The sequence below is a fragment of the Mauremys mutica genome, chromosome 11, assembly GCF_020497125.1.
Source record: "Mauremys mutica isolate MM-2020 ecotype Southern chromosome 11, ASM2049712v1, whole genome shotgun sequence".
Taxonomy (NCBI): Eukaryota; Metazoa; Chordata; order Testudines; family Geoemydidae; genus Mauremys; species Mauremys mutica.
Window position 1 is genome coordinate 79,703,389 of NC_059082.1, and position 26,574 is coordinate 79,729,962.

Consider the following 26,574-nt stretch of genomic DNA (forward strand, 5'->3'; position numbering starts at 1 on the left):
AAGAATAAAACCTCCCTGCAGAATGGGTCTCTTGTGTTGGATAACAGCATTTGCTCTGCCTATCCGGGGACTTACTGCCCTTGCTACCAGCTGATGACTCCCTGCTGCTTCAAAGCTAGTACAGTTCTATCACTCTCCCCCAGCCCCTACACAAATTTCACACTGAGGGGAAATAGCAGTTCACGAGTTGAGGGGCTCAGGCCTTTAATTCTATTGCACCATCACCTACAGCGTAAAAGGCATTTCTTGCTGCCTTCGTTTTCTGGGAGAACAAGATTCCTGTATGTGCTACTAGAGTTTCAAAACCGTCTGAGCTCACTCTTGCATTCCATGTAGCTGAATGCGTGTCTATTGCTCCGGCACTTGAAGTACTCAGCACTACCTTTAAACCACACTGTGTGGGGTGCAGTGAAACTGCTCTGCGATCACGCTGGTAATGTTTTAGCTGTGTGGCAGTAAGCAGCAGAGGCTTGTTTCTGTGGGTTGAATAGGCTGCAGCCAGCTTACTGCTACTGTAGTTATAATAGTGCTGACTAAAGTTCTGCTACAGTATTCAGCCAGCTCAGTGCTTGTGCTACAAAGCCTCTCTTAAGCCTTCGATTTTAGCCAGCAGGTCTGGGATGTATTTTTAGGCCACAGCTGCTCCTACCAGTAGGAGTGAGGGACAGAGAAGTAAAATGGAACATGTGCTGTGGTATTTCTGTTAACCTTACTTTGTATGTTGGCCTGATCCCAGGAGGATTACTGCAAAGCTGGCTGAAGGTGGGGAAGCTGCTGTAATGTAGTTTGAGGAAGGGTGCTTCCCCTACCCTCATCCTTGAGCATTTTAAAATGGGACTGGCTAGAACTCCCTGGGTTTCAGTTGATGTGCTCACCCCAGGAAATGACCAGGGCTACCTATAACTGATCAAATCAGCTTCTCTGACTCAAGTCACCTCCACCAAGTATTTTTGATCCTTTCCCTCCTGTCTGCTGAACCTTTGGCCTCTTCTCTGTACTAACAAAGGGAGTCCTGTTCGTGTATTTCTAGAGTTTCATTTGCAGTGCCTGCTAAGGAAAGGGAAGTCAAGGCTCTTCTGAACAGCTCCACTAGCCCCCAGAGGTTTTTGGTTTTTTTTTGTGTGTGTGTGGGGGGGGAGAGATTCTTTCAGAGGTACAGGCAAGCTGCATGTTGAATGCCAAAGGACTTCACACTAGGCTTGTATGCCCTTTTCTGCTGTGATGTATAAAGGCAGCCTGAATTCTTCCTCTTTCCTGAGCAGTATCAAGTCAGCTCTTGTTTTGCAGGTGATCATGTACAGACTAATAAACTTGACACCTCTGAACAGTTTGGAGGAAGGAAGGAAGAATAGTTTCTCAGAATCCCCTTCCATTTGACTTTCAGCTGCTTGTAACTGTCATTTCATTAGACTATGGAAGACACAATAAAAGCAGCCAGCAGGGAACAAGTTCAGGCTTTTTTCCTTTTGCAGATCACTTCTAAATAAAGCTCCCTGGACTTACTGCCCAGCAAGTGGCCACGTTGTTCCTGTGAATAGCTGAGGGGGAGGGAGGACAGAATAGTGGAAACAGCTGCTTTTAGGAAAAGAGGTTTCAGCTGAGCCTACAGTCAACTTATTTAGGCAAGAGGCAGTAATGAGAGGGAGAGAGTGACACCATTCCTGGGCATAATTTAAAACACAGAGTGTAGGTAAAATAAAAGAGTTCTCCTCTTTATTAAAAGGCACCCATCTGCCCAAAATAATTTGCATTAACTAGCAGCTTCATTAAGTTCCCTTGCTCACAGTGTCCAGGGAGTAGCTAGGTTCTAAATTCAGTATCAGCTTAAGTGCAGGTTCTCTTGTTTGAGCACTTGCACTGAGCTCCCCTTCAGGGCAAGGGATTGAGGCTTTACTTTCTCTGCTGTTAATTCTCCTTTGAGGTGATGGCCAGGGGGATTAGGGAACCTTGGCTGACTAACCCTAACCTGGAAGGGTAACTTTAAAATATCAAACCCCACCCTGTAAAAAGCCAGAAAAATTGATTCACAACCATCAACAGGTGGTTTCCTGGACAGCATCATCCCCAACTGCTCCCTGGTCTGCAAACAAACCACACCAGCTGCTCCAGCAGCGTGTGTAAAAGGTTTCCTCCAATTCCTTTAATGCTACTCTTTTTGGCCCCCTACTATTTCCTAGACTGAAGGGCCTGGGGGAATGGAGGCTGGCTGAGATTTGGGATTTGCAGCTCTGTGAAAATCATCTCCCACTTCCCAATAACCATCTGTATTTTTGTCCAAAGCTTTAGCTGAGAAGGGACCCAGTCTTTTGGGTTTCAAAACACACTGCCTGTGTTTATAAAAATATCCCACAGAATAATAAACCAAGGAATGGCAGCCTCCATAGTTGAGCCTCCTTTAGAAGATAGCCCAGTGTCTGAATAAGTCAGAATGAAACTTTCCAAGGCTGGTCCCCACCAAGAGAAGACTGGCTTTAGCCAGCATTTCCAGGAAGTAGTTTGCACACCAGCCCAGAGACATTCTGCTTTAAAAATCCACTGCATCTCTACAGCCAGCCACGCCTGGAGCCCTTCAGGACTCTGGCTTTTCAGCATTTCCTACAAGAGCATCTCATCTACTGTCCTTCCTCAGTGGTCCTGAGGACATGTCTTCCTGGTGTGACCAGGCTGGTGGCAAATGCCACAGGTCCGTTGTCTCTTGGCAGTAGGTCCTTTCTCAGAAGAGAAATTACTTAGTCTTTTAGCTTTGCTTCCAGAGCCTCCTGAATGCCCTTCGCTCCTGAATTGGTTTGAAGAGAAGGCTCCTGCAGAGAGAGAGAGAGGTGGTTCTAAGCAGTTTAACACCATGTGAGCCACGGGAAGAGTGATGAGGGGACATGGCCAGGGAGTTTGGGTCCATTTATTAATCCCACTATTCAAAGCATTCAAGAAACTAAAGATGCTTCTGTCTTGTTTGGATATATATGTTCTTGTGCAGCATCTTGCATCTCTGGGCTAGTCCACGAGATCAAAATGAGAAGCTATCCCAGTTGTTAAACTATACAAAGTCCAAACTGTAAACAGCAAAAATAGAGTGTGTACTTGACTTTAGCTAAGTTCACTCCCCCGCCCCCGCCCCCCTCCCCAATTTTCTAAAAATATCCTGATTGTTTCCATTTTTTTAAGGGTCACATTAAAAACCTGAGTCCTTTTAAAAAAAAAACTTTCTGTACCTACTATAAGTGAAAGGAGCTGTACAAAGATCATTTTTCAGCTCCTCCTACTTTGTAATTTGCCAGGAATAGTCACTTTCACCATTTCCCCTGGTATGGTCAGTTTCTATGTTGCTGAAGAGACCATTAGGAATCAAAGGGAGCAGGAATAAAAGGATTCCAGAGAGGATTTAAAGTTTTTAAAAACAGCCAATTGTGTCCCTTTAATATCTGATTGCACCAGTTGTCCCTCTGAGGAAGGTTTGATGCTGCCCTATCTGGCAGTTTTAGCTCTTCCCATTAAGAAGAAATACAAGAGGGAGGAGGATCCACTTTTAATGGAGCTTAATCAGAGGTAGCAGCTCAGTTGGTGGGTTGAAATGCAGCTTCAGTGCCAGCAGAGGGCATATAAGCACCAAATTGGTGCCCACTCCCCTTTTCAATTTCTCATCCACTCAGTAACAGCTTTTCTGAAAACAGGTATTTCCAGTTGGCAGGACAGTCCCCAACCAATTCAGTTTAGGTTAGGAAAGATCAACCATTCTGTGCACTGAACTGTGCCTTTGCAATGAACACCCACTCAGCTACCACAGCCAGCTGTGAGATGTCCCGTTACCTGAATACATTGGCTCAGAACTAAATTGTATCAGGGCACCTGTGTACCTGTTACATACCCTCAGTCAAAGGGACTTCTGAGTTTCCTTCTTGTTACAAAGAGCCACGTAAGATTTTTAGAATAAACTGACCGTTCTTTAAAGGACGCATCTAATGCATTTCAAACGAGTTACTTTACAGCAACCCGAGTCCCTCAACAATCCTTTTCCTATTTTTATCTTAAGTGTTTTAAGATGGTGCCTGAGGAGTGCTCAGTATCTCCCTTCAGTTCAGCTTGAAAACACAGCCCCCTGCCAATGCATCCCACCCAAACCCCAACTCCGAGCACAAGCCCAGCCTCACCTGGGGCCACGTTTTCATCCACCCACTGGAAGAAGCCGCACTGCTGCTCTCTCGGCTTCGGGCAGGTGTGGAACTGACGCCCTTTGTTGGGTCCCTCCTTCTGGACGGTGCGTGTGATGGCCGGCTGATCGCACTTACACATCGCGCCACCGCCCCCTCCGCCCGAGTCGAAACCGTTGCTTCCATAGTGGCCCAGACCTCTTCCTCCTCCAAGGCTCCTGAAGCTTCCTGGAGGCCTTTCACCCAAGGAATCAGGGGGTGCAGAAAAGCTCCTGTGGGTAACGCTGTTTCCATCATCTGATTGCTGATCGGCCCAGAGGAAGAAGTTGCAGCTGCCAGCACTGCATTTATAGAACTGCCTGCCCTGGTTGGGCCCTTCTTTACGCACCGTGAGCAATGCTGCCTCCTCCCGACAGTTGCACACCACTGCATTGTTCTCAGCAGCGGCGGGAGCTGGGTGACTAGCAGCTCTGAGTGCCCTTGCTGCACCAGGGTTTGTGGTAGGCCTCACGTGGCCATTCTCATAGCTGGTCATGCGGTTAACGGACTGGTTGACTTGTAGGTATTTAGCTGGCGGGTTGACTGACTGTACCTGTCTGGATGGTCCTTGTAAATATTTCAGGTCCAAGATCTCTCTCAACATCTCGTCGCAACCTCCAATACATCCAACAAATTCCAGGGGCAGCAGGGGTGGGACGCTACCTCGCTTGAACTTAAATTTCAGCCTAAATGAAAAATTAAAATCCGTATCTCAGATCAGCGTTCTCCCCCTCTTGGGACCTCCATGTCTTCGCTGGAACCTTGAGGCTCAACAGGCTTCCTCTATTCTACCTGCCCTCTTGGGCTTGTGCTGCACCCATCATTCATCCAGTCTAAGGCCAGTCCAGGACTGCACTTCTTTGGAAGCCAGTCAATGTTGCTTTTAAAGCGGCCATAGCCAGCTGAAGCATCCTCCTCAGACTGTCCCGGGACTGGATGTGCGGTCTCTGTAGCAATCCAAGCCCAGCTCAAAAACTGGACACGGCTTCCTACAGAGCAGTGCAGGCCACTGCAGCCGACCAGTATGTTCTCCAGGGCAGTTGTGTGTGTCTGTATGTAACTGATGATACTCACCTATGAACTGGATGGGGTTTACACACAGCACAGACACTGTCATCCTTGCTGACTTCCAGCACAGAGTCAGGAAACCACACAGCCGCTTTACAGGTAGGATAGCTCATGCAGCCGAGATAAAACCTGTGGAGGAGTAAAGGGCTAGTATGAGGAAGCGGAATAATCAAGAGAACTCAGCAGCCATTCCACCTGCACCTACAAAGCGTATGGGACAGGGTTCAGCAGCCCACTGTTAAAGACAAGCATAATGAGGCTGTTTTATAAAAGCGATCCTGTGCTTCGAGAATCACAGCTCAACTGGGTTGCACAGTTCTTACAGCAGACGGCATGTGAACTTTGGCCTTATGCCCAGGGGCCTGGTGGCATAACCACACACCTTGTCACTGTAGCTGGGAGAGTGCTCTATGCTGAGCTACAAGGGAGCCACACAATATTAACATGCTGAGCTGTCATCTGCTTAACAGAGATCACTGACCCGCCATTCTTCTTGCTCTTCAGGACCATGTCACTGTTGCACTGTGGACATTTCCGAATGGAAACGGGCATGGCTGGGTAGATCTCCTCTTGCTGCGCAAGTGCCGTTACTTCTCCGAAATACTGAGACAAGGCCTGATCCAACCTGGAAAGAAACACACACAGTCGCATTGGTTTCCTCTGCCATGAGCATTTACATTTGCTCTCATTTTCCATACGACGGAGGTGGTGGGTGAGTAGCTGCTCCCCCAGCTGGGCTCGAACGAACTTCACAAGTTCGTTTAGGAACGTCATGAGGAAAAAAATGCATCCATTTCAGTCCTGGTGTGGGTGCAACTCCAGAGGTCAGCACAGACTGGCAACTTCGGACACCAGCTCTGAAGCTGCCCACGAGATGTAAACGAAGGGTTGTTACACAGCATCAGCACTCAGACTCCACGCCTCCTCTTGGAAATGCCTATGCACATGTCACGGAATTAAGCTCTGACATGATCAGAGCCCCAGACATGAAGCTAAGTCCTCCACTTTCTGGGAGACTGCAGAGGCGAAGCGGGAGTTTTACTGATACTCACTTGTTGGCTTTGGCCACGGCTTCAGTGAAGACTTTCTGGTACTTCTCGATCTGCTGCCTCAGCACCACAAATTTGTCCTTCTTCCCCTCACAAATCAGCTTCAGATCAGCCTCCAGCTCAGCACGAAGGTCGGGTTTTGACATCTCATAGCCCATGGAATCGTAGCCTGAGGAACGATACCTTGCTTTAAGCGAAAGGAAGGGATAGCAAAGGGATCTGCATGCCTAATTACGATCATCGTCCTTACCTTCTACCAGCCCCATGCCCAGGTGCCCCGGAAGGAACCTCTGATCTGGAGTAAGCCCCACGTACATCCGTATCTTGATGGTCTCGATGTGCTCAGCGTGAGTGGCATCAGTCCCTGAAAGCGGTTGTACAGTCATTTAATAGCTGGCATGAAGAAACCATCAGGGCTCTACAAGCTGGTATTTACTAATGCAGAAATGTGGGATGCTAAATACAGGCACAAATGTATCACAATGGGCAAGTACAGGCCTATGCTGCCCTCATCCCCCACTGACTCCAATGCCAGTTGTAAGGGAGCCTCGGAGGCCACAACTGGGCCCTAAATAGACTGAGATGGGAAGTAAAGCTGTATCTCCAGTGAGCTAAACTGCAATCTGCAGAGTCCTATACAGACTCCAGACCTGGCCTGGAGATCCTCCCCCTTCCATTACTCCATAAGTTACTTTGGGAATGCAAGTGTCCACACAATTTCTTTTATCTTGTATCAGCTGTATTTAGAGAATTCTCCACTGGGTGGAAGAGAGAGACCATTACAGCTACAGATTTAACAGACGACCACGAAAGGGGGAGAGGTATACAAACTCCATTTTGCTAGACAGCATGAGGTCACACCGTTCGGCATGCTGCGGATACTGACCAATGCCATGTTTCTCCATGAGTGAAATGAGATCGGCTTCCGTGAGGAGCTGGGGTGGGCTGGTCTCCCCATCCACCATCTCCACTGTGGTGGGCTGAAAGCGAGACCCCTTCTCATACACTGGGAGAACCTGAAGGAGGGAGAAAAATGCAGACTCCAATGAAACAACCTTCTGCAACATTTGTTTAAGATAGAATTTAAAAATCCAAAGCAGGCGTGGGCCATGGGGTTCTGTTCTGCAGGAGTTTAACAGGTTCTGGGGGTTTAACAGGTTTTGAGCATAGCATGCTCAATACCTGGGAAGAAAAAGTGGGCCCAGCATTGTTCAACAATGACCCCTTTTGGCAAGTTAAGGGACAGCACCAACAAGTTTGCAACAAAAAAAATAATCAATCAGGCCCTCATGCAGACCAGTGACATGGTCCCTTCCTCGGGAGGTAAAATGGGGGAGGGGAAAGGAAATTGAGCAATCAAAACTGCCAAAATGAGCTGCAGAGGTCTTCAGGTGAGAGATGAACCTCTAGGTAGAACAACAATTGAAACAACGAAGTTCTCAGTGGAAGTCCTGCAGGTATATCTGACAGCAGAATTTGGCCCTTAAGTTTTTACATATCCACATATAGCCAAGGCAAGCTTAACTACTGGGTAACATTAAACCCAGCTGCATCTTGTAATGATCCCTCCCCAATTTACCATCTCACGCACACTTTGATCAAGACGGTTACCTTGTCACTCCACTTCTCATAAGGATAGACATCCAGATAGTTTCTGGCCAGGATCATTAGGCCATGAGCAACAAATCGCTCATTAGCAATGTCAATCTCCACAGTTGTTTCTTGTCCCTTGGCATCCTGGGAGCAGCAAGCCAAAAAGTGACGCACAATGAATTCATATAGTCGCCGTTCATTCCCCTAAGACGGCACATGACGAGAAGAGGGTCAGGTGTCTCCTCCAGATAAAGGACACCACACTCATACAAGTATAGGTTTCAGAATGCAAGTCCCTTGGGACCAGAAGTGAAGCCATCAAAAGGAATCCAGTAGAAGTGCAGATCAGAGCAAGAGATTGAGAGTCAAGAGACGTAGGTTCTAGTCCTTGTTAGGCAAGTCATTTAGCCTCTGTGCTTTAAAATACATCTAATAGGTACTTGTACACCTCTGTTAAGCACCAAGATCTTTGCATGAAAGGAACTTATGATAATTACTCCCCACTCAGACACGAAGCAGGACTTTAAAACATCACTTGCTTCAGGTCCCTATGTTTAAAAAAAAGTGTCTATAAGGAGAAGGTCCAGTATGCACTGAAAGCAGCATCTCCTTTGTATTGGGACTCATGAGGAAATGTAACTAAGGGCAGTGAACAGCTTTAGGATAAGCAAAGAGAACCTCCACTGAAAATCTGATGTGGACTTCAAAGGTCAAAACTTGGAAGTGGGTAAGAGGTGCATATTTCCAGCATAGATTTTCTATAGCACCTAGTAATTTTCTGCCAGTTTTCTGTGCAGAAACATTTATTATCAGGGTAGTATATTTTAGAAAGGATCTTTCAGGAGAGAAACCCATTTTTGAAGATATGGAAAGTCTAATTCAATTTGCTAATAAATGCACAGCAAGCCCCTGTCTGCTATAATCACCATGTTACCCAGTCACTGGTAAGGTGCATTGTCAATAGCAGAAATCATGTTAGTGACTTAACTCTGCTCTGTGTTAGACTCACCTGCAGGTTGCATGTATATTTAGTGGGGTGAATGGGAGGGTGAGCCTGATCCGATTTGGTCCCATTCCGAGGGGTTGGCTCACCCCGGTCCAGAATCCCCTGTGCAAAGGGTCCCCAGTTGGGGTCTTGGGTCTGCTGTTGTACCAAAGAGGAGAGGTTTAGGTCTTTGGGGAAAATGTTGGTCTCAGTTCGGGGATAGCTTATGTACCTTAGAGACAAAAAGAAAAACAAATAAACCACACTGGATGCTAACCAGTCACCGTTCCTCTTATGGGCTCGTCCCATTTCTGATTAAAGGTCTGCTGTTTTGTAAAAGGTATTTAATTCCAGCACATCCAGGTCTGGAATTCTTACCCTTGCGTGTAGAGCTTTTCTGCTATTTTCATGGTTTCTTTGGCATTTATTTTCAGCTTGCGGGAAGCCAGCTTCTCAAGTTCCTGTGTAATAAAGAGACAAAGAAGAATGGGAATATTCACCACCCAAACCTGGACAGTCACTAAAACTCTCATTCAGTGCTCCTTTTAAAAAAAAAAAAAATCTTTTTGGAATCATCATATCAAACATACCACAGTGTCTAGTGCCAGAGGCCTCCATTTGCTCTTCGGTTTGCTCCCAATCTCGACAACAGTTGCCATCGGATCCTAAGCACAGAGCACGCAGAAAGGAAAATCAAACTGAAGTGTCTAAATGGAGTGCTGTTTAAAGGTCCCCGTGAGGCATCAGTTGCTGTCTAACGCTTTTGCCAACCAGAAGGTAAAAGGCAGAAATGCTTGCTTGATGCTGGACCCTGTATGGTTGACAAGGTTTCCTACCTCCATACACATGTGGTACAGGACAAGGCACGCTGTGTGGTTAAAGAGTCGGTTCCTCTTCCAGTTGAAGTCCACCATGCCGTCCTCATGTTCATGGGTCACTGCATTGAAAAGGAGGTCACTACATCAGAGAGATGGTACAAAGCAAGACTGCACTGGCTAGATGGGAAGGAAAGGGGGCCATAGAAAGCTCGCATACTTTTGGGGAAATCTTCCCAACTGTGCTGAATGACCATGGCAAAGGAAGGGGAAAATCGTACATCTGTAGCAATGTTTGTGCATTACACAGAATCATGTCCCTCCTTCATATTTTTCAGTAAAGCCATGTTTCATTTCCTTTTCAAAAGCGCTGAACCCTGTCAGACACTGAGAGCACTGTACTAATGTCCCAGAACATACCTTTAACTTTATAGAAGGCCTCAGGAACAAAGGCCTGGATGGCTTTAAACCTTTCTACCACAAATCCCAGAGTTGGGAACTGACAGCTGCCATAGCTGATCAACTGCTCGGCTAGAACGTCGGGGAAGAGCTTCTGGAGCCTCAGGGTCTGGAATCTGGTGAAGGCAGCACCTGGAAGAAAACGAAAAGGGATTTTAAAGTTGGGATAATCATTTTAAACAGTAATCACACTACCTGCAAGCTCGGTTTCTGTTACTCAACTAACATGAAATGCAGAGGCCAAGCAAGTGTCACAGAAATAGTTAAGAACCTAACAGCTCCTTCAAAGACCAACTATTTTATTGGAAACAACTGAGTGAATGCATAATCTATTTGTCTCAGAACTAAATCTCCTGCCCCAGAAATCAATTTTTGCATTTCTGTCTCATGTCACAGGGATGTGCAAACAGATGATTTTGAACCACTATCACCTGCTGTACTTTGGAAGAATAAACAACAAGAGGTTGATACCAGCTCTTTATCCTGGAACTAACACAATAGCCTACAGGAGTTTAGATACTTTAACCCCTCGACTTTGTTGAGCTATATATTGATAGCAAAGCAATGAACGCTCCCGAACATCTATTACCTGCCAGGGCAATTTTACAGAATCCCTTTAAGGAGAGATTTACAGAGCATCAAAAACTTAGCTACTGCCCACCCTAGTTCATACCTATCCTAAGGTCCAGCTCCTGTCTGACATCCACAGCATCGCTAACGTTCTGATCGGGTTGGATGAGGTTCTCGCAGGCTGCTCTTACGGCACGAGGAGTGATCTCGGAAAAGCGGGCTCGGAATACCTGGAGGCTTGGCTTCACTGTCAACCAGAAAGAGGGATCAAACATGATTTTCAACCCAATGGCAGAGACTGAATACTCAGTGATTTCCTTTAAAACTATTGGTAGTAGAACCAGAACCAGTTTAAGCTTTCAAAGTAACCCCATTCAAGGTAGATGACATATATAGGCTGATCCGGAGTCCAAAAATGAAGTCCTTTTTAGCCCACTGAAGCTTTATAATGTCCATGTTAGTTTCACTGATTTCACTCTTGTAAATCTAGTTAAAAAACAAACACCCCCCACACACACACATCTAGTAAGTGGGGGCCATTTTTATATCTTTGCAGTCAAAAGGATCCAGGTGTTGGTTTCCAATTACACCCTTCTGCTCTCCCAAGTGCAGGTTGCAGCTCCCAAAACTGGCCTAGAGTTATCATAACATAAATGGAAAAGTGCTGACAAGGCCTCTAGCAGTGGGAGAGAGGGGACAGAGGGAAAAAACTCAGTTACTTTCGAGAGCTGGGTCATCTTAATGTGACTACATTCACACTCCCCATCTCATCTCTTTACAGTATCTGGGAAGTGAACTGGCCCAGTGACAATTAAGCAAGCCTAGATGGAATTTCACTGTATGGGTAGAAAGATGTGAACATAGAATTTTCTCAGCTGTATTGTAAACACTTCTGATACCCACCAGTACCAGAGAGCCAAGACGAGCTTTTACACCTTGACTGCAAGTTCTGTCCAACTTATTTTGGCTATCACAGCAATAAATTTGTGGACAAAAACCCCCTCACTAAATGTTAACCCTGTTCATACCGGCTGTGCTGCCTCCACCCACCAAGACTCCATTGAAATCAATGGACTGGAAACGTAGCCCCGTTGCTGGAGACGTGTTACATTAACACATCCCTGGCACAGTCAACACCACAGCCAGTGCATTCTTCTTGGATCTCCTGCAAACATTCAGCAGCAGCCTTTGGGGTTACCTTGCTGAACAAGGTATCTTTTTAGTCAGCATTTCAAAGGATGAAACAGTAAGACCTTCACCCACCAGCTTTGCAAACATGGATTATCTCAAAACCAATGTTCTCTCCTTCTCGATCGCAGTCGGTCCAGATCACCAGAGCTTGGCACTGCCGGGCTTCTCGTTCTAGGGTTTTCTGAGATGGGAGAATGGCACAGCATGAGACACTGCAAGTCACTTATCATGCCATCTAATTTAGTCCAGGAGTGAATCACCAACAGCAACGTCAACAGTCTAACTAGATCTTGAAATGGAACACGTATCCATAGCGACAAATTTATTCTAGTGAATTGTTCTGATTTTCCATTCTATTGCATGCAACATAGCCCATTATTTTAGCCTTACTGACTGCAGAGATGTATGTGCACGAGACCACCATGTGTGTGCGTTCTGTACTTTTTCTCTCTTGTGCATATATCTGAAATTAACTGCATTGGCTACTCTGCAAATTTTCAACTAAAATATATTTTTATTCATACAAAACACTCAGAGTAGGATCTCATTAATTTTCCTTAAGCTAATTAGGGGAGTGTTCAGGTATTGTACTAATTTCCTGGTTGTAACGGGCTGCTGGAGTAACACTGTATGAGAGCAGCTCAACGTGACTATTTATGATAACAAGATTTGTATCTCACAAGGCTAGTCAGTGAGCTAACAGATTTTGATGACTATATAAATACTCACTTATCTGCATCCATTTTATACAAAAATAGTCATTATCTAAATTTGGATCCTGTCCCTTATTATTTTTTATTAAACACAGGACTTTCCGATGTAATCTAGATGGAACTGGGACCATTAATACATTGATTCCAATGGAGGGGATTCTACTTTAAATAAATGAGTCCTTTGAGCCTGACTGCGTAGGCTAGGAAACTAAGTTCAAAGGCAGACAGCATGTATAGTCTGAAGAATGAGAGAGAAAATATTTATGTTGGCTACAGTCCCAGAGAGCTAAAGGTTATGGACAGAGGTCCAGTCCTCTCTCTGTCTGCACCAATATTTGTGGAACCTGTCACTAATATTTGAGTATCAAGTAGCCTTTTAAAAGCACATACCTTAATATCCACAAACTTTTCAGGGCAGTATTTCTCAATTTCAGCTTCAAAGAGTACAAGTGGGTGGCAGCTATGCCTGGGGAAGAGATGATAAACAGCAGGACTTAATGTACAAAAGAAATCAAAACATTCACAAGTGATTACCTGGTGCTTTCTATCTTTTATTGGTGTGCCGATGAAGTGCCAGAATGGTGGTTACAGTGGCAGTATTACCGTCCTTGTCTTAGATGAGGACACTGGTACACATACACATTAGCCACTTCATTAATTGTCATAAGTTACGTTTCACAGGCTGACCTAAAAGGCTCATTGCACTGCACATCTCAGCATCAAAAAAGATGAAAGCAGCATGTCACCAGCTCTCTCAGATCAGTGGTACTAACCATTTGCGAAATGGCATCTTAAAGTCATGATCCAGCAAATGTCCCGACACAGAGGTCATCGCCACAGTAACATTCTGCAGGAAATGGATTAAGACAATTAGTTTCTCACAGTTGCTTCTGTTTTGTTAAAGCCTGGTTATGGCGGTGTCCATGAGCTCCAGACACATGGCTCTCATTTGGATCGGACACATCAGTTTCTAGTCAATATCTGCCTTGTTTCTACTGACATAGTCATAGTTCTCCCTTCCAGCCACAGCTGAGCATTGTACACGTTATCGTATATAATCTGGGAATTCTGAATATATGAGTGATCAGATGGAAAATGCCTCCTTGACTTAATAATGCTTAGCATGTATGGAGAGCTTTTCGTCGGCGGATCTCACAATGCTATTTTACTGATGGGAAAACCAGGGCAAAGAGATGTAAAGTGACTTCAGGCCACACTGGAGGTCAGTGGCAGAGCCAGACGTAGAAGTCAGATCTCCCGGCCCTTAACCACTGAACCATGCTGTATTGGTAGGAGATTAAGACAGCACAACACTAACAGTGGAAAGGACATTTCCCCTACGTGTTCAAATGAAAACTTGAGATCTCAGTTTCACAATAATTTGGTCGTTCTTCATACACACATTCCTTGCGCAGATATCTCCATTACCGACTACATAATTCTGTACCATTGTAGTTAATGTTTTTGTCAGATGATCAATCAGCATGTTGTGTTTCCCTGAACCAGAATGGTTATACAGCGTTATGAAAAAAAGATGGAACCCTACCTGGCCAAACATATGATAGTCATATTCATAGATCTTGTTGAATTTGGAAAACCCTTCTCTCTAGACAAAAAATGGAAAAGGTGTTAAATTGCTCCCCCACAAAAAAACCCACCCCAAATCAATGTACACAAACAACAGCTATAGCAGAAACCATGTAAACACATGACAAATGAAAAACAGGCTGCTGGTGTTCAGGGGTCCAATCATTTTTCAGTTAATTAAATAAGATCTAGAGGAAAGACAGGCTGAATGGGAATGACACTGGCCATTTATAGAAACATTTGACACTTAAAGGTACTTTACAGCATCAGAGCACTGGACAGCACCCCTGAGAGACGTGTCAGAGTTATCACCCTCTTACAGATGGGGAAACAGGTGCAAGGAGAGATTGAAGAAGTCACTCAGTTAGCCAGTGGCACAGCTGAGATTTAACTCTTTGGATGAAGACTGAAAAATATTCCAAGTTCCCAGTGAACAACTGTCAGCTTACAAAAACGACACGTAATTCAGCACACACTGTTCCAAAGGTATCCTCCACTTATCAAGGTTTGTAGAGGTTTCTAGAGCAGGAAACATTTCACATTCTCTTCTTTGGAAGGAGTCGTTATCTAGATTGATTCAGACCATCAATTCTCAAGTAATCGATATTTTTTTTACTCCTACCACATCTTTCAACCTAGGATCTACCTGCATTTTTATAAGCATTAAGCCTCCCAGCACCCTGCCATAAGGATATTAGACCTATTTTACATAAGGGTAGATTGAGGTACTGGGAGGTTACATGAATTGAACATTGTCACATAACAATGGCTTCCTTGACCACAGGATGCTGTTCCAGGAAGGACTGCTAAGCAGTGATGGGGTCCATCTATCTAGGAAGGGGAAGAGCATATTTGGATAGACTGGCTAACCTAGTGAGGAGGGCTTTAAACTAAGTTCGACAGGGGCAGATGACAAAAGCCCACAGGTAAGTCAAAAATATAGAGACCTGGGAAAAGGGTCGGATCTGGCGGGAGCATGGGCTTTGTAGCAGGGATAAGGGAGAGATAAGAGAGAACATACAGGGTTAAATCAAATCAGTATTTTAGGGCTTGTCTACACTTACATTTTATAGAACTCTAACTTGCTGGCTCAGGGGTGTGAAATATCACCCCAAGTGCAGCAAGTCCGAGTGCTTTAAAGCGCTATTGTAAACAGGCTCCGAGCGCTGGGAGCGCATGGAGGTGGATTACCAGGAGCGCTGGGAGAGCGCGTGACCACACTCACTTCAAAGCACTGCCACGGGAGGGTTCTTGCGACAGCAATTTGAAGTTTCCAGTGTAGCCATGCCCTTAGATATCTGTATGCTAATGTGAGAAGTATGGGGAAAAAGCAGGAAGAACTTGAAATGCTAGTTAATGAACACAACGATGACATAGTTGGCATCACAGAGGTGGGATAATATGCATGACTGGAATGTTGGTACAGAAGGGTATAGCTTGCTCAGGAAGGGGAAAAAGGGAGGTATTGCCTTATATCAATGGCAGAACAGAACATTGAGTTCTCTGCTCTAACCATTAAATCATATTCACTGTGTTAAAAATTTAAGCCACTGGAATTTGATAAGCAATAACAGCACTGCAAGAAGCAGCATTTTTTAACCTGCTAAACCAATTGTAATACATGGCAGGAGATGTCCATGGCTGTTTCAGGTTCTAATATTTCTCACATATACAACAGATTGCAAGTTACGAATGACAGCTGAAAATTCACCAAGGCAACACCTCACTGCAAACAGACAAGACACAGTCCATATTTCTGTGCATCTGGAAACAAAGACTGGGACTAAAGAACAGGATTCCAACATTGCTTCAGTCACAAGGGGAAATGAGTCTGGTGCGGTCAACCTCATCTTGTCCAATAAGCATTTGTCCATCTCACCTAACCTGGCACAGTTCATCTTCTGTAGGAATCTGTTTGGGAAAGGCCAGAGACTGGAATAGCACAAGCTGTTGCATGTAAGGATTGAAGTGCAGTGGTAGAGCTCTGCAGTGTGGGCCACGGGGAGCTGCAGGTCGGGACTGGTTTAAATTGGCACTAGAATGAGGATGCAGCTTGCACATTTCCTGGCTCTAATGGGCGCTCAAGCAGACCATGCAAGCCTTGCATTTTAATGTGATCACAACAAAATAACATCAGCTTTAAACAGTCTCAGCAGTGGTATTTAGACTCTCTAGGGCAGACCCGCTACACTATATCTATTTTAAGACAAAATGAATTAACCCAGAAACAACTGAATGATTGGCAAGTACCCCTAACAAGTTGTTTATGTAGCTGGGGAAACAAAGCCAACTAGAAAGTGACCCAAAAAGAAACCGTTGCTTTTACTCTCTTACCCGCCTCATTCTGCTATTGGAGAGAATATCTGCAATTCCTCTGGCAGCATCATTTTTCTCTGCCACACAGAGGACCTTCTGAATCTTTCGGAATGTCATATCCTCTGCAGCCTGGGAGAAGAGACTCCAGGACTGAGACAACAACCTGACCCCACAGCGGGCAAAAAGCCTGGCCTGAAAGCTCATTCTGAGAGCTGAGAGCAGCTCCCAACTTGCCAAGACATGTTGCCGTTTCCTCAGGCTGCTGCCACTTTCAGACACCCAACAGGTATCAGTAAAAGTCTTGGCTTAAGGATTCTACCTCCAGGAGGCAATCTCACACGGTGAGCAACCACTCTAAAGTACCCCTGGCATGATTTTGATGGGGCAGTAATTAGAGACCCACAAACTTCCCCACTGATGTCTGCTGGCAGCTCACTGTAAATTCCACCTCACGTGTTTTTAAAAGTTAAAGCAGATGCTAGCTCAGGATGTATATCTGAGCTATAAGAGATTTCCAGTCCCCTCCCCAATAACAATGCAGTACTTAGTCCATCACCCATGTCCTTTCCCAACTAGACTCAACCTCCTGAACCCTCCCCCTCACAGCCCAACAGCAAGGGCTCCCCCCTCCTCCCTGTCCCCCTCTCAGCCCAACGACAAGCCCCCCCCCGCCCCTCCAGCCCAATAGCAGGGGTCCCCCTCCCCCCTCTCTCCCCCTCAGCCCAACGACAAGCCCCCCCGTCCCCTCCCAGCCCAATGGCAAGGGCTCTCCCCCTCCTCCCTCTCCCCCCTCAGCCCAATTACAAGCCCCCCCGTCCCTCCAGCCCAATCGCAGGGGTCCCCCTCCTCCCTGTCCCCCCTCAGCCCAACGACAAGCCCTCCCGTCTCCCCAGCCCAATCGCAGGACTCCCCCTCTCCCCTCAGCCTAACGCCAGGGGCTCCGCTCCCCGCTTGCTGAGGGCTCCTAGAACCAGGGCGCCACGATTCCCTCCAATACTTCCCCTTCCCTCCTCCCAGCCGAATTCCACGCCGCCGTGGCGCACACTGTCGTGACGAGATAGGGAAAGGGCGCCGTTTACCTATTTTACGCCTTGCCGTAAAGTGACACCGCCGCCTGCTGCGGGCGAGAACTACAACTCCCAAGAGGCGCCGCGGCTCCATTTCTATTTTTAAAACGGTGATTCGCTTCTGCTCCTGCCCGCGAGGCGCCGCCGAGCCTTTCAAATCACGTCTGGAAGGTTACACTGACAACAGTAAACAGAACAACCCCTGCGGGCGCGGAAACCATTTCCGGGTCAGAGGTCACAGCCTGAACGGGTCATGTGATCGGCAGATGGCTGCCGGCCGCGGGCCCTGTGAGGGAAGTGACGGTTCCTGGTTCGAGCGCCAGCCGGGGCGAAGCGGGCCGGGGCGGCTCGGCTGGGCTGGCGTTAGCGCCTGGCGTGGAGGAGGCCCCGGGCCGGGGGAGCAGCCCACCCGCCCTCCGTGCTCGCCAGGACCGCCCGAGCTGGCGGGGGAGAGCCGGCCCCTGCCCCTGCCCGTGTCCGGCGTCGCGGGGAGAACCGGCCCTGTGCGGGAGGCGACCAGCGTGAGCGAGGAGCTGGCGGGGGGGCCCGGGCCTTTGGGTTCGCGACTGTGACCCTGGGGTGGGGGGAGAGGCTGAGACTGAGCGGGGCTTAGGGGTACCTGGAGACGCGTAACGCTGATCCCTAGGGGTGCTGAGTGCGTGGCTGGGGCTGAGACAGCTGATCCCGGGGACTGAGAACCAAGGGATATGGGGAACTAACTTGCCAGGCACCTTGGATGAGGAGGGCTGACTCCCACCCCGCAGAGACCTTCGCCCTGGACAGGGGTTGGGAAAGGAGGCAGTTCCTTTAGTGTGAGAAGCATTTCTTCCCCTGATGGGTTCTGGTTGATATTTCCATTTTTTTGGGTTGGGGGAAGGGTTCCTTTTTCCATGTCCTTTCACTCCACCTATAAATATGATCAGCGCCCCTGATGTGGTGGCTTTTACCAAAGAGGAAGAGTTTGAAGAGGAGGCATACAATGAACCATCCCTGCCGGAGGAGTACTCTGTGCCACTGTTCCCCTTTGCTAACCATGGTGCCAACCCCTGGTCCAAGTTTTCAGGCTCCAAGTTCACCAAGGACTTCATTCTCATCTCCGAGTTCTCAGAGCAAGTGGGCCCGCAGCCTTTGTTGACCATCCCGGATGATGCCAAAGTTTCTGGCACTTTTGATCTGAACTATTTTTCCCTCCGGATCATGTCTGTGGATTATCAAGCCTCCTTTGTGGGGCACCCTCCTGGATGCTCCTACCCAAAGCTAAACTTTGTGGAGGATTCCAAAGTGGTGTTGGGAGATTCCAAGGAAGGGGCTTTTGCATATGTGCACCATTTAACTCTTTATGACCTTGAAGCTAGAGGCTTTGTGAGGCCTTTCTGCATGGCGTACATTTCCACTGACGAGCACAAAATCATGCAGCAGTTTCAGGAACTCTCTACAGAGTTCTCCAAAGCATCAGAGTGCTTAAAGACTGGTAACAGGAAAGCTTTTGCCAATGAACTTGAAAAGAAACTGAAAGACCTTGATTACACCAGGACAGTGCTACACAATGAAACAGAGATACAGAAGAAAGCAAATGACAAAGGATTTTACACAACCCAGGCCATTGAGAAAGCTAATGAACTGGCTAGTGTTGAAAAGTCCATTATTGAGCATCAAGACCTGTTAAAGCAAATCAGGTCATATCCTTATAGAAAACTGAAGGATTCTGATTTCCATCCATATGAGCCAGAGTGTGCACTGGATCAAGCTAACGCAAGCGTTGATCAAGACTCTACTACCTCTAACCCTGATGATCCTGGTGAAACGCATCTTTATGCACGGATGCCATCTTACACCCCTAAACTCATCAAAGCAAAATCTGCCAAATGTTTTGACAAGAAGCTGAAAACCTTGGAGGAACTCTGTGATGTTTATTTTTTCACCCAAACTCTTGATCAGTTAAATCAAATAGAGAAAACATTTAGAGGTGATGTGTGCTACCTTTTGACAAATCAGATCTGTAAAGCACTTTTAAAGCAGCAAAGTATAACTAACTTCCTTTTTGAAGATAAGTCTGTTTTAGATGAAAAACCAGCTGAAAAACAGTACAGTGGTTGCCAGGGATCTAATCAAGACACTGTCAACACCAAGTGTTTGGAAGAATCTCCAGTTCCTAAAGTGTTAATCAGCTTGGAATCTTACAAATCTAGTGTGGAGTCTGTACCTATCAAGATGGAGCAGGAGATTGAAGATTCCCAAGAACCAGAAGTGACTGAACCTATTGCTTTTGACCAGGAGAATTTGGAATACCTTGATGCAGACATTAAAGGGAGTATTAGTAGTGGTGAAAGCATTGAGGTTTTGGGAACAGAAAAGTCTACTGTTGTTCTGACAAAATCTGAGAGCCAGGCAAGTTTGCCTATCCACCCAAGTCCACAGGTGGTCAGGAGCAAGGCAGTCAGCCGAAGGACCATCAGTGAGGACAGCATTGAAGTCCTCAGCTTGTGTCCTTCAGAATCTTTGATCCCTGAAGATTTTAAAGCAAGCTACCCAAGTGCCATTAATGAAGAATCTTATGCAGATGATGACTGTCGAGGTATTCACATCAGCCCAAGTTTAAATCCATCTAATGTTGAAGAGATGGAAGGCAATTCTGAACAGGAGAAATTATTGCCAGTTGATTCTGCCTGTTGTATTGGGAAAGAGTCTCCACACTTTTTAGAACCTCTAGCTGATCTAACACACAAACATTGTGATGATGATGGTGTGGTCAGCATTCCACCACAGCCATATAGACAGGTGGATCAGGGATTTCATGTGAACTTCACAGACTGCTCTTCACATGATGATGTCTCAGGAGGACTGCTTTCATATGAACTTGATCCGCGTTACTTAAGCAGTAGAGAGGCCAGTAGAATTAGTCTGGATGAATACTCAGACTCCACAAGCTATGTGAGCAGTGCAGCATCCACATGTTCTGAGACTCCTTCTCCTGCTCATCCTCTCAGTCACATTAATGAAAGGCACAAAAAAAAGGCTGGCCAGAATGCCTTGAAGTTCATTAGGCAATATCCCTTTGCTCATCCTGCAGTATATTCTCTGCTCAGTGGAAGGACGCTAATAGTGCTGGGGGAAGATGAAGCAATGGTAAAGAAACTTGTGACTGCTCTCTCCATCTTTGTTCCTAGTTGTGGGGTGTACGCCAAGCCTGTGAAACACTGGGTCACTTCCCCTTTGAATATCATGGATTTTCAGAAGTGGAAGCTGATTGGACTGCAGAGGTAAACTAACAGAGATCTTTCTCCTTCAAATAGTAGATTCATGGGCTTATTAATGTCAAGAGGTCCAAGCGAATAGTTCCTTTTTTGAGACTTCTTATGTTAAAAAAGGAAGTATTGAAGGGGAATTGATAGTGGAAGCAGCCCTCCCCCCCCCCCGTAGTCACGTTCATTGGGCGGGGCTTGTTGCTATGCATTTCTGCTTGTTAGGTGTACATGTGTGTCTGTATAAGGCAGTGGTCCCCAAACCTTTTATGTCGCACCCCACCCAGGGGCTGGGAGCAGTGCTGCGGTTGGGGGCCAAGAGCTGAAGCTGGGCCTCTGCTGGGGGTGGGGCTGGAGCTGGTTGGCACTACCTCCCTGCCCCCTGCAGGAGGGCCTGAACCTGCTGCACCCCCCCAGAATGTTCCTCTGTGCCCCCCTTTGGTGGCACGCTCCGCAGTTTGGGGACCACTGGTGTAAAGGGTGGTATCTCCTCCAGTTTCCCAGAAATCCTTTAAAGCGTTAAACTTCCAATGCATTCTGTTGGGTGTTAGCCATCAGATTCCTGTTAAAGTCAGTGGGAAATCATACAGCTGAACTACCAAAGACCCCCATCCAGCAAAGCACTCAAGCAAGAGTATTGGTCCACTGCTTGGCTGGAGCAGGGCCATAATACTTTAAAGTGTCCCTTTGAATTCCTTCTTGTGCTCCCACCAGAGAAGTTGGAACCTCTTGGGTAGAAGGCTGCTTTTCTTCTAGCTAAAGTTTGTTTTAAACCGTCTTTCTTGTCACATGAGTCTTTAGTTTTCCATTAGGTTTCTATTAAGAAATGTGCTTTCGATTAAATGAAAGGCTAGACCATCTGACCAACAGCAGTTGTTTGAGTTAGAGGGAAAGTGACCTGCTTATATCCTGGTATTAGCAACCCCGCCATTCAGGTGATGGGGAGAGATGCAAAAGTCCTGTTCTGAGCCCTGCGGTGATGTCTCAATACAGTGGAACGTGTTTAGAGTGAAACTGCACTGTAAAATGGCCCAAAAGGCCCAAATTGCTCCATGTGCTGCAAGGTTCAAACTTCAGTTTGGCTTATTGGGAAACTTCTGCTTTAGGTGAAGATATTTGGTGGAAAAGCAGCACTGGAAGAGGGTTTCCCTGGGGCTGTAAGATATTTCTAAAATCTAATTATTCAGTTCTTAAAACGTACAGTATTACTTTGTTTGCTGCTATATAAAAACAGCCATACAACAGTGCCTTTGCATGTTGCATTTCCTACCTTTATAGAATTAAGCTGTGTTCTTGAATGGTACATTTATTCAAACATCCCTGTAAGTCAAAATGACAGTTCTTTAACTGTGCTACCAGTTCCGGCATTGGTATCTGGGTGGAAAGTAGAGTTTGGAGGGATGGCTAGTACCTCCCATTACAGATCAGCAACTCTTTCCTCTGGTTTGAGGGTGGGGTGCGCCTCTCCTGACAAGGCGACCATAACCACGTAGAATTGGGAGCACTGGGCAGAGTTGTCTTAGGGTTATGATTATCTTGGTTAAATCACACACACTTGTTAGGTGACTGCATGTTGTGAATGTCCTTTGACTTCACATCTCAGCGAGAAATGCCCAGTCTCTGTAGTGGAAGTCTCTTGTCTAAGGATTGTTTACAGACAGTTTCTCTACAAGTAGAGTTTCACCAACATCAAAGCAGCTATCTAGCAAAAATAATTCGGGGGACATAGTCAGCTGTTGGAAAGGGGACCTCTAAAGGCTGTTCCTTCACTTCCAGTAGAGAACAGTAGTAGTAATTGCATCTGTTCACCAGTGATTTCTTCTTAGTTCTTGCACACCCCTGGATAGTAGTGACTTGACTTCTTATCCCCCACTCAGCAGGAAGCAGTAATCCCCTAGGGGTATAGTATTTAACTTCCAGGTGGTGATTGTGCATTGCCAGTGAGCACACTGGCTCACCGCTGTAGTTGAACTGGTGCTTTGCTGAGAACTGACAGTCCATTGAAGCAGTTGAGGCGTTTCGCTTAAGTTACTCCTGGGGGGATTCTGTGGGACAGTGCGCCCGGAGAACACCCCACACCCCTGCAGAATTCCTGTGTATCCCTGCCAAAAACTGAAGGGAAGCCGCCCGGGGCGGGGGGATGACCACAGGTGCAGGTTTTGGGGGGTTGCCCCCCCAACAGGCGAGGCATGGGGGGGCACACAGGTTATATGCCACTGCCTCCCCCCCTCATTTCTGCAAGTGCAGAGCTGCCCAGCTGAAGGAAGGAGGCTGCATGTCTGCTCTGCAGCTGAATGCCGCCTCCTGGGTCCTAGTGCCAATTTTTCTACCCTTTTCTGTGCTGGGAGCCTTCCTGTTTTTTGTGCAGCAGTGAGTGCCCAAGGTGGGGGGGTTGAGGGGGTGGGGGAAAGAGGCAGTGTGGGAAGGGGGGGTGGAATAGGACGGGGCAGAGGAATGTGGGAGGGAAGGGAGGGGAATGGAGAAGAAAAGGGAATAGAGGAATTGTGGGTGGGAAGCAGTATCCCCTCGGCTCCCCCGTTAAGCAGGTCCATCGAACCCTCACCCTGACAAGCGGTACCACCCTACATCTGGACCCCTCCAATGAGCCCCCCCCCAGCATCTGGACCCCCCACACCTATGCCTTCACCGAGCCCCCTCTCCCCACACCCTGACAGCACCCCGCTCTGCTGAGCCCCAACCACTTTCACCTGCATAGTCCCATTGCCCCTGCACCTGGAACCCCCCAATGAGCCCCCGTGCATCCAGATCTCCCACTGAGCCGCCCGCATCCACACTGCCCCACACAGAAACCTCTCACCTCACACTAAGCCCCTCCACACTTGGATCCTGCTGGGCTGAGCCTGCCCACCCACAACAGGATCCTGCTTGGCACAGAGGGGCAGGGCCCCGAGATGTTTCTGGGGTAGGCCCAGCCCCTGCACTGTGTCAGGCTCAGAGGTGCAGGCTCACTGCCAAGCCCCTGTACTGGGAGAGGTGGGGGCTTCAGGGTGATCTCTCACCTCAATGCAGCCAGTGGCCTCTGCTCCCCATACCATGCTGGGGCCACATTTATTTATTGACAACATTTGCAGAATTTTAAAATATTGTGCGTATCATTTTAAATTTTTTGGCGCAGAATTCCCTCAGGGGTATTTCCGTGTAAGCCAAGGTTCACTGTAGACACCTTTAGAGGCTCCTCTACATTCGATCTCTGGTACCAAATCCAAGTGACAAGTTTCCTCTTAAAGATGATCACACTGTAATTTATGAAACCTTTCAATCTAGTTTCTACAAACGTCGTGTCTTTGTATCGTCTGTCAGTGTTTCACAGCTTCCCGTGTGTTCCTTAGCATGCTGTATCTCTCTTCTCTTTCGCAGAGTGGTTTCCCCTGCTGGTGTTAATATGCTGCACTCCTTGGGTCGATACAGCCGGTACATCAGCATTCTGGATGCAGACAGTAAGACTCTGCGCTGCCCCCTTTATAAAGGAACCCTGGTGCCCAGGCTTGCCGATCACCGCACTCAGATCAAACGAGGAAGCACCTATTATATGCACGTCCAAAATATTCTAACTCAGCTGTGTTCTAAGGCCTTCCTGTACGCCTTCTGCCATCACTTGCACCTTCCCATCAACGAGACAGAAACAGAGGAATCCATTGTGTCTCGCAGGATGAACTTTCTGAAACTTCATCTGGGACTTGTGAATGAAGATGTCAAAGTCGTACAGTACCTAGCAGAGCTGCTGAAATTGCAGTACGTTCAGGAACCTGTCAGCGGTATTAACCCTATGCTCAGATTTGACTACGTTCCCAGCTTTTTGTACAAAATTTAGCATCACCTGGGCTGCCCTTCTGTGGACTCTGATTTTGATGAAGATCATCTGTGCTTGACTAGGCTATTTACAAATATCTGATGTATCGGGAAGAATGCAAAGCAGTCAACATATTTGCAAGCAAGAGTCTGCTGTGTAGAAAACAGTGTCTGAAGGAACCTGATTTCTGTGCGACTCCCAGCAGCTGAGAACTGGATGTGTTGTACCCCAGCAAAGAAAGGAGATCTAAAAATATTGGCCACTCCATCCTTAAATGCTAAAGGGACACTGTCAACTTTTAAAAACCTTACCAAGAACCCCATTCCTTTCATGTTCACGGCGCAGGGAGGGCGGGAGAAGTCGGCTATTCTTATGGGGTGACATCTGTCAAGTAGCGTCCAGTCCCCTCAGTGCATGACAACTTGTATATTCAAGTTAAAACTTTGCATTTTCCTGGCTAGTGCATAGACAGGAGTAAAGTATGACCCCTGTGGGTTTTGACTGTTTTATATATACAGCAAAATACATTTGCCCAAGTGTGGGGGTGATACTGAGATATATATTAAAGCTTCCAACCATGATGGAGGCTAAAAATTACCTGCCCACATTAAATAGTTCACAGTGCCCCTTTGCATTGTCTGTGCTCGTTAATGGTTCATGGAATTGATTGTTGCTGAGCCTATGAACTAGAGATCAAAGCATGTATTCTTCTGTTGACTTCTCAGCTTTGCTGGAAGACGAAAAGGTGTAAGGAGTCCTCCTGTATCTTAGACTGCATGGAGGCTCCCCCTTCAGCATGAATGTAGAGCACTGTGCCTTGTTAATTTGCAGCAGACTCTTTTCTTGATGACCTGGGGATGGGGAAGACAACCTACAAGACTTTAAAGCTTGCTAGGACTTTGCAGCACTGCTGTGGTGTAACCTGGAAGGAAATATGCTAGTTGAATAGCAAAAAGGGCCTCTGTTGGTTGCTTTCTGAGTGTAGAGAACGAATAGCGCAACTCGGCTGAAGCTGCACGCAGAGGGGGGGATGGGAACAAGGAGCCTCTTAGGGCAGGCACTCAGGAGAGATCTGGAATGAATGTACTGGATTAAATGTTTTATTCTTTGTAGTTTTGTGTCGGGGGCTAGATTTGCATTGGATCAGAAAAGGAGTGTAGGCTCGGCGGCAGCGAGTGCTGCTTCTGGCTCTGGCTCACCACTCCAAGTTAGTTAGTTATTTTTTAATGCCATGCCTTTGCAACTTCTCTACTACCTCTCCCATAGCATCCCCTGGGTACTTCTGGATGCTGCATGCAGTACTGCATCTCACTGAGCCTATTCGTTCGATATTGAGGACTTTCAAAGCTCCTCTCACATTGCAAACTGTGCCAGAACCTTCATAATGTCTTTATGGTGATTGCTGAAGGATTCATGCTCTGCTTTTGTCATGCACCTCCTCCTTCCAGGAGAATCTCCGAGGAGGTTACATCTCATCCATTGCCACCCCTTGGCTAGAGATTACTGCAGTACATCCGATGCCAGCCCCCAAAGTTCTTTTACGTGAGAAAAAAGTCTTGGTGGAAAAGATCACCTTGGTTTTATTTCTTTTTAGCACTGTTCTTGTCTGATTCGGGGGGAACATGGGTTTTACTAGAGTAGCTGAACTGTGTGTGTGTATATATATATTTTTAAACATCTGTCTAATGTGATTATGTGAGACAGTGCTGAAATTGAATGTAAATTTCTAATGTACCAGAGGAAGCTGCAGTGCAGAGTGTTGGGTTTGTTAGTGTTTTAGATTCCGTTGAAACTTGATGCGATAGCAGCGCTCTTATGTAATGTGCATCCCAAACTAAGGGCTGGTCTACACGGGGGGGTGGGAATCGATCTAAGATACGCAACTTCAGCTATGCTATTTGCATAGCTGAAGTCAAAGTATCTT

General features: G+C 46.7%; 2 protein-coding genes across 3 annotated transcripts; one reads left to right on the forward strand and one right to left on the reverse strand.

Moving 5' to 3' along the window:
- Positions 1-1,691: 1,691 nt before the first annotated feature.
- TOP3A (DNA topoisomerase III alpha) lies at positions 1,692-17,684 on the reverse strand. 2 transcript variants are annotated; one of them, XM_044979275.1, is made up of 19 exons: positions 17,610-17,684; positions 14,174-14,233; positions 13,401-13,474; positions 13,018-13,093; positions 11,987-12,095; positions 10,827-10,970; positions 10,115-10,285; positions 9,716-9,816; positions 9,470-9,544; positions 9,258-9,340; positions 8,904-9,111; positions 7,913-8,098; positions 7,188-7,317; positions 6,552-6,665; positions 6,305-6,470; positions 5,734-5,877; positions 5,259-5,381; positions 4,146-4,870; positions 1,692-2,801 (listed from the first exon to the last, which is right to left on the reverse strand). In XM_044979275.1, exons 2-19 carry the CDS (start codon positions 14,183-14,185, stop codon positions 2,626-2,628), a joined length of 2,817 nt encoding a protein of 938 aa, XP_044835210.1. In that variant the 5' UTR covers positions 14,186-14,233; positions 17,610-17,684; the 3' UTR covers positions 1,692-2,625. The 2 variants fall into 2 exon arrangements, with proteins under 2 accessions (XP_044835210.1, XP_044835209.1); XM_044979274.1 differs by lacking the exon at positions 17,610-17,684 and adding an exon at positions 16,549-17,117.
- Positions 17,685-17,782: 98 nt separating this feature from the next.
- SMCR8 (SMCR8-C9orf72 complex subunit) lies at positions 17,783-26,574 on the forward strand. Its single transcript, XM_044979276.1, has 2 exons — positions 17,783-20,857; positions 24,218-26,574. The coding sequence occupies exons 1-2, from the start codon at positions 18,513-18,515 to the stop codon at positions 24,669-24,671; spliced, it is 2,799 nt and encodes a 932-aa protein (XP_044835211.1). The 5' UTR covers positions 17,783-18,512; the 3' UTR covers positions 24,672-26,574.